This window comes from Chinchilla lanigera, unplaced genomic scaffold, assembly GCF_000276665.1.
Source record: "Chinchilla lanigera isolate Chin_1 unplaced genomic scaffold, ChiLan1.0 scaffold00141, whole genome shotgun sequence".
Taxonomy (NCBI): Eukaryota; Metazoa; Chordata; class Mammalia; order Rodentia; family Chinchillidae; genus Chinchilla; species Chinchilla lanigera.
In genome coordinates, this window is record NW_004955542.1 from 2,665,742 (window position 1) to 2,678,017 (window position 12,276).

General features: G+C 55.4%; 1 protein-coding gene across 34 annotated transcripts in view; it reads right to left on the reverse strand.

Moving 5' to 3' along the window:
• Lrrfip1 (leucine rich repeat (in FLII) interacting protein 1) overlaps window positions 1–12,276 on the reverse strand; it is a 104,990-nt gene that overhangs the window by 32,809 nt on the left and 59,905 nt on the right. For 13 of the 34 annotated variants that reach the window (XM_013508050.1, XM_013508049.1, XM_013508051.1 and 10 more), the window contains 4 exons: window positions 11,382–11,420; window positions 7,630–7,689; window positions 5,423–5,485; window positions 693–737 (listed from right to left, as the gene is read on the reverse strand). The exons of 9 other annotated variants lie outside the window; for them this stretch is intronic. In XM_013508050.1, coding sequence (XP_013363504.1) covers window positions 693–737; window positions 5,423–5,485; window positions 7,630–7,689; window positions 11,382–11,420 — 207 coding nt within the window. The remainder of the gene's footprint in view (window positions 1–692; window positions 738–5,422; window positions 5,486–7,629; window positions 7,690–11,381; window positions 11,421–12,276) is intronic. 12 more of the 34 variants (XM_013508027.1, XM_013508034.1, XM_013508036.1 and 9 more) reach the window with 8 other exon arrangements.

A 12,276-nucleotide genomic window follows, 5' to 3' on the forward strand; every position in this document is an offset into this window, starting at 1 on the left:
TCGTGTTAAAACATGACGCTATGTGAGCTTAGAGTAAAATATTAAATCATGTTAGTTACATTTCAGTGTTGAAGTGTGCAACTCTGCAAGTAGCTAAGTTGAAGGCAGGACACTTGGTTGCCCTGAAAATGCTACGTAGTTAGTCACAGAAACGGGAGCTTACAGTTCCGCATAGGGTGATGTCAACCTGCCCAGTGTAATGGAGCCTTTAGTGCAGCCGTAACCTCCCGCTTCCCTTCTGGACACACTAAAGCTGTTCACACCTCTCTTCTGTAAGTGCACGAGCTGGGGGAGGCGCTGCGTGGTGCAGCAATGCAGTTGCCCTGAGTACTTAGCTGAAGCTTCCTGAAGTGCGTAAGTACCCGCACTGAAAGCTGGAAATTTCCACAGGAACACAGGGACATGGGCTGGAATCTGCCCACAGGGAACAGCTGCTGTCTTTCTGCCAACAAGAAAGGTGCAGGCTGCCCTTGCTCCACCCAGACTAAGGACCCTGTGCAAGGCGGAGTCTCCCTGGACATGGGGCCGTGTGACAGCCCTGCCTGCAGCCAGGACAGAAAGCCCAGACCTGGCCGAAGAGGGCTGACAGCACCCGGGCAATGTAAGCTCCACGGAGAGGTGACATTCGCAGCAGGGCTGGACACTGCGTAGACGGAGGGGCGCATGCGCAGGCCGGGCTGGGGACCACGCACCCGGTAACTCCCTGCAGGCCGGGCCGCGCCGCACAGATAGGAGGGCTGTGGGGAGAGAGCAAAGGCAAGCGTTGAAAGCCTTGGATAAATGGCCCGGGCTGTCCTGAGAAGAGGAAGGGCCGATGCGGCACCGAGTTCTCAGGAAGCCGGACGCGGACAAAGCCAACAGTTACAAGAAAGGTGTAGGAGTCGATCTTTCACTTTAACACGTCAACTCTGACCCACTGCTGTTTTCTAGTCAATTCTCAGGCAGTCCTGGAAGAGGGCGGGGCAGGGCAGACTGTCACGGGCCAACAGCAGCAGGCACGTGGCACAGCCTGTGACTCAATGCCAAGGTGGGGGCGGCCTGCAGGCTTCGGCACAGCTGCCCACTGTACCTGAGGGTCCCCATCTCAGTGCCCCACCTCCTCTCCCCAGGGCGGAAAATGCTAGAAAACTCCGTCTGCGCTGAGCACGGTCGCACTGCCTCCTGTCCCCGTTCCCCGACAGCTCGGCACACCAACCACCTGCAGGCTCTTACGCAGTCCTCGGTCCCACGCGTACGTCACCGAGGGAGGGAGGGAGGCCGAAGGAGAACAGGAGGACGGCTGGGGGTGCTTCCAGAGCCTTCAAGGAAACACCCGAGCCACAGGCTCGCCACACTGCACTAGGCTCTCGTAAATGACAGCATTTACTGGGGGGCTGGGACCGCAGCAGACTCTGGCTTTCTCGGGGTCCTGGAGGCAGGTCCCCCTCAGGTACCAGGACAACCATGCAGAAACCCACGGGTGGACAGCGTGCCTCTCTTCCACGGTCAGAAACACAGACACAGGTGAGACCGCAGGGGGCTCTGGAGGCCAGGCTGGCGCTTCTTGCAGCCCGACCCTGTGAAGGGGCACCCAGGCCGCAGGGGGCTCTGGAGGCCAGGCTGGCGCTTCCTGCAGCCCGACCCTGTGAAGGGGCACCCAGGCCCAGAAGGCACGTCACGGTGACACAGGGGCGGCGGACACGCTGGGACACCAGGCAGCTTGGGGGGCACACAGGCAACGAGGGTCTGTTTCCAGGCCCCCGCCGGGCACACGGAGCAGGCGGGAAGGTGCACGGCTGGGCGGGGACACAGCAGCTCTCGTGCGTGTGAGGAGAGGAGGACGTTCAACCTCCAGAACACGGTGTGCACTGGACGCAATGCCCACCTCCTGGGGCACCGCACTCGGCACCTACGGCAACAAAGGCCACGCAGCCGGGGCCTGAACGCAGGCCTTGTGAAAACAGGAAACACGGAGGCAGCCAAAGAAATACCCTGGTTCTGCCTCTCCGGGCCAAGGAGTCAGAGAGTGCCCAGAGACCTTCCAAACTGCTTCCCGGATGCATTTACCAAAGAAAAGTACTTTTTCAAAAAACAACCTAAAACCCCAAATGGGGAACAATTGGTGGAAACGGAGGGACCCAAGAGACCAATTTTCTGGACTGGAGCTCTTGAAAATACACACTGCACAGAGCGCTCCTCTGCAAAAGTCCTTTTTTCTGTATGTGGTCCTGAGATAGAGAACAGTGCTCAGCAGACTGGCCGCCAGTCCAAACACAGGCTGAACCTGGCGGACACCGTACAGAGGAGGGTGGAGTCCCCACCCAGGAGCTCCCCAGAAGAGTGCCCGGGTGGGGCGGAAAGGGAGGGGACAACCGGGTTTCCATTCTGGACAGACTGCAGTGTGGGAGCAGGGCCAGCCCTGGGGAGCCTGAGGAGGCCGGAGCAGGAGAGTCCCTGGAATCAGGGAAAATGGGAGGGCAGGCGAGGAGAAAGGCTGATACCTTCCCTTCCTTTCAAAGGTCCCTGGGCACCATAAACTCAGACCGATTTCCCTTTCTGGCCAGTACTTATGGGGCAGGGGAAGGAATTAGAGGGGTCAGTTACTGGCAAAAGGATGGGGGACAAATCAGAGTTTCTAAATCTACAGACAGAAAGAAAAAACACTGATTTATTTATTATGGCTTTTTGAAACAGGGTCTTGCTATGTAATGCAGACTGGCCTTGAACGTATGTTGATCCTTCCACCTCAGCCTCCTTGATGCCGAGCTTTCAAGTTTGTGTCACTAGGTCCAGATTAAAATTTTTTTTATTTTTTAATTTTTTGTCTTTTTTTCTGGTACCAGGAATTGAACTCACGACCTTGTGCTTGCCAGGCAGGCGCTTTGCCGCTGAGCTAAATCCTCATCCCCCAGATTAAAATTTAATCATTAGCAGTTATATAGAGATTTTGGTCTTTGCGAACCAAGTTCTACTTTTTCATGTCTGGTGGGAAAACCTAATTCAGGAATCTGCAGATGTAACAATCTCTATTTATACAACAAAATTCTCTTATTTTTCCGAAACAGGGTTTCACTGTGTATGTAGTTCAGGCTGGCCTCGAACTCATAGTGATCCTCCTGCCTCAGCCTCCCAAGTGCTGGGATTATGGGCATATGCCACCACGCTGGCTATAGTAAAATTCTTTGGAGATGTTTTCCTGCCTGGCCCCTGTGGGTGGGCATTAACTCGAGAGCAGACTCAGGATTCAAAGGTGTGGTAAACCGAGCAGCGATACTGATACCAACAGTCTGGGGAATTTGACTGTGTTAAGTCCACAGTTTCCCAGATAAAATGATTTACACAAATCCAAGGGTCTTCTGAGGAGAGGTGGTGGCCTTGATCTGTACCCTGCCCGTCTCGTAAGGAAGGGTGACCCCTGAAGACAGCGGCTCTGGTAAAGGCACCCGGCAGGGCCACCGCCTTTCAGTGCCCAGTAGCTGCGCCTTGAATGGGCCACACCAGCAGCCCAAGGGGGAGGCAGGCAGGACTCTGGGAGCTGGGAGGAATTTCCAGGCAGCACAGACACTGGCACTGGCACCTGCTGCTGTGGAAGCTGGTCCTCTCCTGGAGAGGCCGCCCTGTGGGGAAGCCACCCTGTCAACCCCTCTGAGGGGACAGATGGCCTGCGGGGTCACACAGCCACAGCCGGCAGCCAGAGCTGCGGCATCAGCCCAGGGTCTGCAGCTGGCCCACCTGGAAGACAAGAAAAGCTACCAGGTTACCCCTGTGCCCTTGCCGACCCAGTCTGTGTCGGCAGCCAAATCCAAAGGGCCAGGCGCGTGCTGCAGGCGGAGGCAAGTACCCACAGGACACGGCCACCAGTGCCGAGGGGTCGGGGAGGGCCGGGCTGCAGGGGGGCCTGCCCCGAATCCTGGCTGCAGGGCCTGAAGGCTCAGCCCTCACTGGACCTTGCTTGGACATGGCTCATTTCTTTTTTTTTTTTTTGGTTTTTCTCCGGTACTGGGAACCGAACTCACGACCTTGCACTTGCCAGGCAGGCGCTTTTTGCCGCTGAGCTAAATCCCCAGCCCCCGACATGGCTCATTTCTGTTCGGTGAGTTGCAGGGAGCAGCTCACACGCAAGCTAAGGCCTGGCACAAGCGTCTCTGTCCAGTGGAAACCAGGCAGAACCAGTTTTCTGAATGCTGCTCTCCCAAACAGCAAAACCTCCGGGATTACGAATCCGCACCCACACTTTGGTGCTTAGTGAGACCTCCCTGGGGGCCACCCCTAAAAGAGGGGGCTTTGTGGGCACTGGGGCAGCAGGAGAGTGGGCTAATGAGCCAAAGGGGAGAAGGGGCCCACACCTGGAGCCCCCTGGGCAGGGCGGATGCAGCAGGGTGAGGAAGAAGGGACAGGGGTTAGACCACTGTGGCAGAGGGGGGATCTGGAGGGGACGAATGGCGCCAGGGCTGCCCGGCCCAGAAACACTTTAACGAGGTCAGAGATTACATGGGGATCAGGAGAGGCACCAGGGGGTTCTGCCTTCTCCGCTCGGATTCTGGGGGCAGTGGGTGTCGGGGCCAATGGGCACACTGCCACCCCGGGTCTCCCTGGGTCTTGTTCTTTCTGGGTTGCTTTTCCCCAGGTGTCCACCCCTGGCACGCTTGGTTGGGACCAATCTTCCTGTGCGCTCCTCCACTTACGCGGCACCAGGAGGACCTCTCTCCGTGATGGGGCCCCGCCATCCTTCCCCGCCTCCATGACCTCCTGGTTTGGCTGGGTGAAGATGAACGGGGACTGACGCACAAGCTCAGCCACCCGGCTGCTCAGTGACTCGGAATCCGCCTGTCGGGACTGATGGGCGACCTGCTGTGCGGACACCTGGACTGGACTGGATTTTCATTCCACACCAGTCTGTCCCTGGGAAACTGCTAAGCGTGAGCATGAACAAACTCTCCAGGAAAGAAAGCTGAGGCATTCTCCTTATTTTTTCCCTTTGATTAATTCTAATTTAAAAATCTAAACTGGTTGTGGTCTGTAATCCCAGCACCTGGGAGGCTGAGACAGGAGGATCACTAAGGGTTTGAGGCCAGCCTGGGCTACACAGTGAGTTCAAAGCCATATGAACTACATAGTGAGACCCTCTCTCAAACAAACAGGCAAATCTACACAGAAATATGCTCTTCAGTGCCGTCAGCGGAGTCCCACAGTCAGTGAGGAGAAGCAGGGCAGCGAGGTCTGAATGGGAAGCCTCCGGTTAGTCACGTCACAAAGCGCCTGTCCCAAGGGGACCTGGTAAAATGCGGACTCAGGAGAAAGGGCGAGTTGAGTTCACACACACACACACACACACACACACACACACACACACATGGGCGTGTGCGCACACGTATGCAAGCCTGCATGCTCTAGAACCTGTAGTTTCTGAAGACAGGATGGAAAGAATTAAATGCAAACCAACCAGCTTCTCCTCCCTGGGCGATGACAACGTGGAGAATCTGCCGTCTCCGCTGTAGCTGGAGTTCTGAGCACCCAGAGAGAAGACAGCTGTCAGCTATGACCCCCAAACCACCGCCTGCCCCTCCTGCAAGGTGAAAGTGAGCCCGGCATCGGACGTCGGGTAGCGAGCAGCTGGAGAGGAGAGGGGCCGGCCTGGCGCCCCGGCTGTGTCCTGCTGTGCTTCACGCCTCAGAACTGCCTCAGTGCTTCTTCCGTCCCCACACCTGACTCTCCGCTTTCCATACTGCTCGTCCTCAGGGAACTAAATTCTGTTTATTGCAAGTTATTCCGTCTCTCGTCAGCCCCACACCCGAGGGCTGAGCTCAGCCCCGAGCGCCCGCCCTGCCAGCCGAGCGCTGTGCGCGGAAGGACGCCGGCCCTGCCCGACCCGAGCGCACACTGGAAACGTCAGCGCCGACCACAGATGTGGACGGACCGGGCTGGCCCGTGTGAAGCTGCAGACGAGGCACGCGATGGCGCTGTGGAGAACCCAGTGGGGCGGCGGCTGCCCAAGCTCTTCCGGGGTGGGCCGTGCAGGCCTTCCTGGAAACAGGTATCCCCACACCTGGAAGGCGTCTCCTCACCTGCAGGCTCTCCACGGTCCGCCTCACACAGGCGCTGTGGTTTGCGTCCTCAGTACTGAGAGGTTATTTTGGTTTTCAAACAGCACACTTTCTGATTACTTATTCAATCAATTTTACAGCCAACTGCACTCCGCAAGCAGAGTTAGAGCCAGGTCCTGCTGCGTGTGGGATTTCTAGCAGCACTCCACACGTCTCCACAGTGCAGCCCACCTTTGCGGCCTTCATGTAAGAATCAAAGATGAAACTACGCAGGGTATGTATGGCGCAGGTTGACGTCACCCTGCTCCGCCCTGCCTTAGGTGTGTGACAACCCCGTGGTGGGGACATCCTAGAGAACATGGTACTGGGCAGAAGCTGGACAAAAATCTTACAGTAACGTCCAGCCCTGGCCTGGGACTCTTTGTGATCAGTCACGGTGGAACAGCACATCCAGGGGAAGGCTGCGGACAAGCTCGAAACTCCTGTCAGCAGCCCAGGGCCGCCGGGGAGCGCTGCAGCTGCCCTCCGGGGACACAGGGAGCCTGCACCAGCGCAGTGCTGAGCACACTCCGCACAGGCGTGTCCCACAGGCGTGTACAGGGCATGGCGGGCTCCTCGCCTGTGCCCGGGCTCTGTGCTGCCTCGGAAGCACACAGGTGTGGGGTGAGGGGCACAGGCAGGGTCTTGCAGCTGGAAGGACCTAAAAGCCTGGGGTGTAAAAGCTCAGAGAAAACGTGAGCAAAGCCTGCGCAATCCCGCGGGGCGGGGTGAGGTGCACACAACCTGTCCAACCAGTTCTGGGAAGCTGAGATTGCTGCTTTAGTAGGGGGTGGGGCATGGGTCACCCATGCAAAGCCTAGGAATAAAATTTAACTGACTCTATAATATCCTTAGCACAGCACAGTTAAAATAAAAATTAAAATGCTGTGAAATGTATTTGTAAAAGAGAAAAAAATGCCAGCACAGGAAAGTTTTAGAACAAACCTATGGCGCATAATGAGGCTTCACCACAACGAGCCCGGTCAGCCTGCACTCCCCAGGGCACAGCCGCCTGTGACCAGGGCCCCTCCCGCCTCTCCCTGCAGAGCAGCACTCCGCCTCCGCTGGCTGCCCTCAGCTGGCACCTGCTTCCCCGCCTGGCCGTGAGCATTCCATCCCTGTAGTTAAAATTCAGTTCTCCTCCCCAGGAAAACTCGGACTCCTACCTGTGCTCTTTCAGATAAATACCTGAACTACAAGGAGAGAGCTGGAGAACTGTGGAGGTGTCAGACGCGAGTGTGCGTGCAGCTCAACTTACCTGTACCCTCCACACATAGTACCACAAGCGTCATCTTTAATCTACATTTAAACTTTAAAGTTCCATCTGGTTTTAAACTTAAGAGATTCTTAACAACATGGACCTCTTCGAAACACCTAGAATGTCAGTCATCCTGAGAATGTCTGAGAGCACTCTGGGAATGTCTGCTAGCTGGAAAACATTATCTTTCACCCTACCGCGCTAGAAAAAGAAGACCTCTTACAAAAACGAGCTAAATTTAGCCGCGACTCTTAGCAGCTTTCAAGCAACCTGCGTGAGTGCCACGCCATGCGAGCCGGCTGTACTAACCCTGCCGGATCTTCTGCTCACCGGCTGCGGTCCGGACAACTCTCCATCATAACCATTACTCTGCATCAATGAAGAAAAGAGAAAACCCACATCAGTATGCAAATGAAGACAGGCACAAGTCAGCAAGGAAAATCAGCAGGGCAAGCTATGCTTTCTCAGAACAGGGGGTGCAGGGACGGTTTGGGGTGATGCACAGCCCACACCCCCATGCATCCCAGCCTCACGTCCACACAGCTCCAACCGGGAGAAGCCAAGTCAGGCTATGTGACATACAGGTCCTGCTTGGCTCTAAGGTCGCCCTGTGGGGTGAAGCTACGACCGGGGCAGCTGCTTCTCACTAGTCACTGCTACTTTTTCACCCAGTTTTAGGGCAGCACTGCAGAAATTCTCACTTTTGGAAGGCCGGGTGTCAGGCCATGGGTGGGAGCCCATTAGATTTCAGGCCACAGTTCAGGGTGAGTCAGGGGAAATTACAGCGCAGTATGAAATACCATCATAAGATTCAGAAATAGTTTCTTTCAATTACATGCAATGCTCAGCCGGGCGTGGGAGGTGCGTGTCTGTAATCCCAGCACTTGGGAGGCTGAGGCAGGAGGATCATCATGAGTTTGAGGCCAACCTAGACTACAAAGCAAGTTTAAGCCCCACCTGAACTATACAGCAAGACTCTGTCTTAAGAAAGAAAGAAAGAAAGAAAGAAAGAAAGAAAGAAAGAAAGAAAGAAAGAAAAGCAATGCTCAACTGGCTGTGGAAGGTGCACACCTATAATCCCAACACTCTGGGAGGCTGAGGCCTGAGGATCAAAAGTTCGATCCCAGGCTGGGGGTCTTAGTGAGGTCCTGTCTCAAAATGAAAAATTAAAAGGACGCCTAGGAAGGTAACTCAGTGTGTTCAATTCCCACCTCTGAGAAGGAAGGGAGAAAGGAAAGTTGGAAGGCAGGCCCCAAGCTGAACAGGGAGAAGTGTTTATTCAGGGACCATGGTCCATAGTAGTTCCTTCTTTCATCCAGGCTCCCTACTTTATTTCTCAAAGTGAGACCAGAGGATAAACTGAAGGAAGCCCTAGCCCGTCCTCCAGGAACGAGGGAGGCGCCTGTAAGGGTCTGCAGCTCCTCTGCCTGTCTCCGAGCCCAGGTCCCCTCCAAGTGCTCCCGTCCTTCTATCCTGTGCCGTGCTGGTTCACGTAAGACCTGTGCACCGTAGGGGACGGAGGAGGAAGAGAAGCCTTGAACCTGCGCACCTGATAAGGAGGGAGGCAGGTGCCCGTCACAGCGAGAGGCCCAGATCCAGGCCCAGTTCGGAGTGTGCCCTCAGGCCAGTTATTTAATCCACTGGCACCTCCCCAACAAGACTGCTCGACATGGAAACGCAGGTCAAAGGCCGGTAGGGTTTGGACCAAATCACCCCTTTGCGATGTCTTTAGAAACTAGTTTTCGGAGCCAGGTCCTGTGCTGCACAAGAGTAATCCCAGCTGCTCCAGAGGCAGAGGCCGGATCGCAAGTCCTGAGGCCAGACAGGCAACTTCGTGAGGCCTGTCTCAAAATTTAAAACTCTATAAACAGGGCTGGGAGTGTGGCTCAGGGGTAGAGCCCTTGCTCAGCATGCACAAGGCCCCGAGTTCAATCCCTGGCACTGCAAAAAAGAAAAGCTAGTTTGGGGAAGAAATGGACACGAGGCTACAGGCTGACACGGAGTGATGCCAGCTGACTCTACACCAGTGAGGGAGGGAAGGGTGGCACACACATAAACCCTCGCCCCGCCCTGGCTGGGGGTCCCTCCTCTGCTCCACCCGCCCCTCGCTGACCCCTGGCAGGGAGACACAGACGGAGAGCCGGGCAGCAAGCGCTCACTTCCACCGAGAGAAACGTCCTCTGCAGGCCGTCGGGGTGCAATGGCCTGCGCCCCGCGGGGGGATCACAAGCCTAGAAAGCACCCGGCCCCTGCCACAGGGTCTGGCTGACAGCTCCCCCAGACAAGCAGGCCCACCTCCTACCAAACCCCGCCCCCGTCTCCGCGGCTGCCGTGTCCCGGTGCACGGAGAGGGGCGGGGCGGGCTGCTTCCACAGGACAGCGCAGGGCTCAGAGGCCGACGGGGGACTGTCCGACACTGCTCGGAAAGCCCGGGCACGGCACACGGGCGGCCTCCGAGGTCAGGTCCCCGACCTGGGCTGGTTTCGCCCCATGGAGCCCCGCCCCGCCCCTCCCGAGTGGCTTCTCCAGGTACAGGCGCCTGCTCTCCTGGTGGGTCACACGCACCCCGCAGCCCGGAACGTGCGCTGTGACATCCCCTCCCCCGGCGGCCTCCCAAACCGCAAGCGAGAAGCACTTAACGCAGCGGAAAAGCACACGCACAACGCTGCGCTTTCCGCGGCGCGGGCCAGGAGGAAGAGGAAAAGCCCTGCCACTCCAGACGCAACGTGCGACCCGCCAGGCTCTAAGGACTGCTGTGCAGCTGGCCCCCGTGACCGTGCAAAAGTCCCCACCAGCTCTGCCCATTAATAACGTTAGATTTCTGTTTTTCTGAGTCACACCGCAGGCACATTTTAAGGGTGTTAGAGATGCGAAACCAACAAGCAAGGGTAAATCAAAAATTTTGAGCACAGTGCCTGGTGCATTTGATTCAATTTTAAAAGTGGCATGGAAAACTGAAATCTGAAATGTGTCCCTTCAACCAAGTCTTCTGTGAGATGACAGGCCTAAGAATGGGTTGGTAACGCTTTGAATTCCTTCAAGAACAGGAGAACTGCTATCTATAGTGTCCCAAAGTGCTCTCACCCACCAGTGTGGGTATGGCCGCAGATAAGTAACAGGGCACTTCCAGAACGTGCGCCCCTGCCACGCCAGCAGGTCTGTGCTTGGCCGGGCCTGGATGGACACGGTGGCTCTGGACCTCCAGCCCCATCAGGACCCTGGGCAGATCACACGTGCCGGGCTGGCTCACAGCACTCTTGGTTAATGACCATCTTAATCATAAAAGGGCACTTTAAAAATGAGAATTTGCCAAATAATTTCAAAAAGAAGCAGTAACCGGCGAAGCACCAAATGCTCTAGATCTGGTGTACACGGTGCTCTGACGACTGGAGGCCCGGTCACCTACGTGCGGAGCCCGGCTCCTGGGTGAGATCGGAGTTTTCTCTTGTGAGTGTTCTGAGAGCAGCAGGCAGAGACTCACAGTTATAACACCAGTAGTTCAGGCTGAATCAAAAGCCTTTGTTTCTGTTACCCCTTCCCGGCTTTCTCAGAGGGTATTTGCTGGCAGAGAGCAGAGGTATATTTAATTTAAAGGGTTAGAAAACAAGGAGGTTTTGACCAGGGATACAGCTCAGCGGCATAAGAGCCTGCCTGGCAAGTGCAAGGTCCTGAGTTCAATTCCAGGTACCAAAAAAAGAAAAGAAAACAATGAGATTTTCACTAGGTGAAATGACTGCATTTAATCTTTGAGAAAAAATTTAGAGGCCTTTGGATATTTTGGCCCAAGTGGGTTCTCTGAAGGCTGACCCACCCGTTTTACCTGGGCGCGCAGAGCCCCTGTCCGGGCTGGTGGACGGCTGCACTCAGAGCCTGGGCCTGAGCAGCCACGCACCTCGGTCCGGCTCTGGGCCCGAGGGGGCACGCCCAGCACTGGCTCTAGCACTGTGCCATACCCAGCCAGCCTCTCAGGCAGCACCCGAGGAGAGTGGAAACGCCGGGGCATGTTACGGGTCACACCACACAGTTAGGATCACACAGCAGGTCGTATGCGACCGTCTCACCCAGGCGTAGGGACCCCCGGACTCTGGGTCAGGCTGCGACTGGTGGGGTGAGGACAGCGGGAGCAACAGGAAGAAGACCAAAAGTGAGTGAAAAGCTCATCAGAACACCAAAACAGTGACAGTCTCTAAGATCTTAACAGAAATGCATTTTCCATGACCTCTAGGATCTTACATATATTTATAAAAAATTTATACTACAACAGTAGCAACCATAAAAATTCAGACTGCCATAGCAACAGGTACTATAATTCATAAAATATGAAATGGTTTGAGCAACTTAGTTCTTCCTTTACATAATACAGTCTCATTAAGGTAGAAAAAAGCTAACAGATGTATGACTTCAGCTTTTAAATAAAAAAAAAATTAAAATCTTATATCTGAAGAGGACCATCCAAGGAGACTCCAGAACAGGAAAATCTTCCCTGGCCTTCTTAGGGTTTGCAGTAAGTGCCCAGGAATGCAGGAAGCTGAGGAATTGAAGACAACTGATCTTACATTAGAACTCCGTGGGGTCCGGTGTGGGGCACCTGCTGTGGAGATGGCCACTGCCCCAGGCCTGGGGCAGTGAGCACCGGAGGTGTCGCTAAGAACAGGACTGAGCAGGACTCTCAGGCACCTTGGGCTTGTTCTGCCCCTATTAAAATGAGTAGGCCAGCAAGGCACAGTGGCACATGCCTGTAATTCCAGCACTCAGGAGGCTGAGTCAGGAGGATCACAACAAGTTTGAGACCAGCCTGGGGTACATAATGAGCCCATGTCTCCAATACATCCTAAGTGAATGAATGAATGAATGAGTCTGATTCTGCTCTCAAGTTCTAAGGTTTTCAAAGACAGCCTGCTTCTTTAGGGCCCCTCTGGGAAAAGTCTGGCCTGCAGACCTGCAGTGGAAAATGAA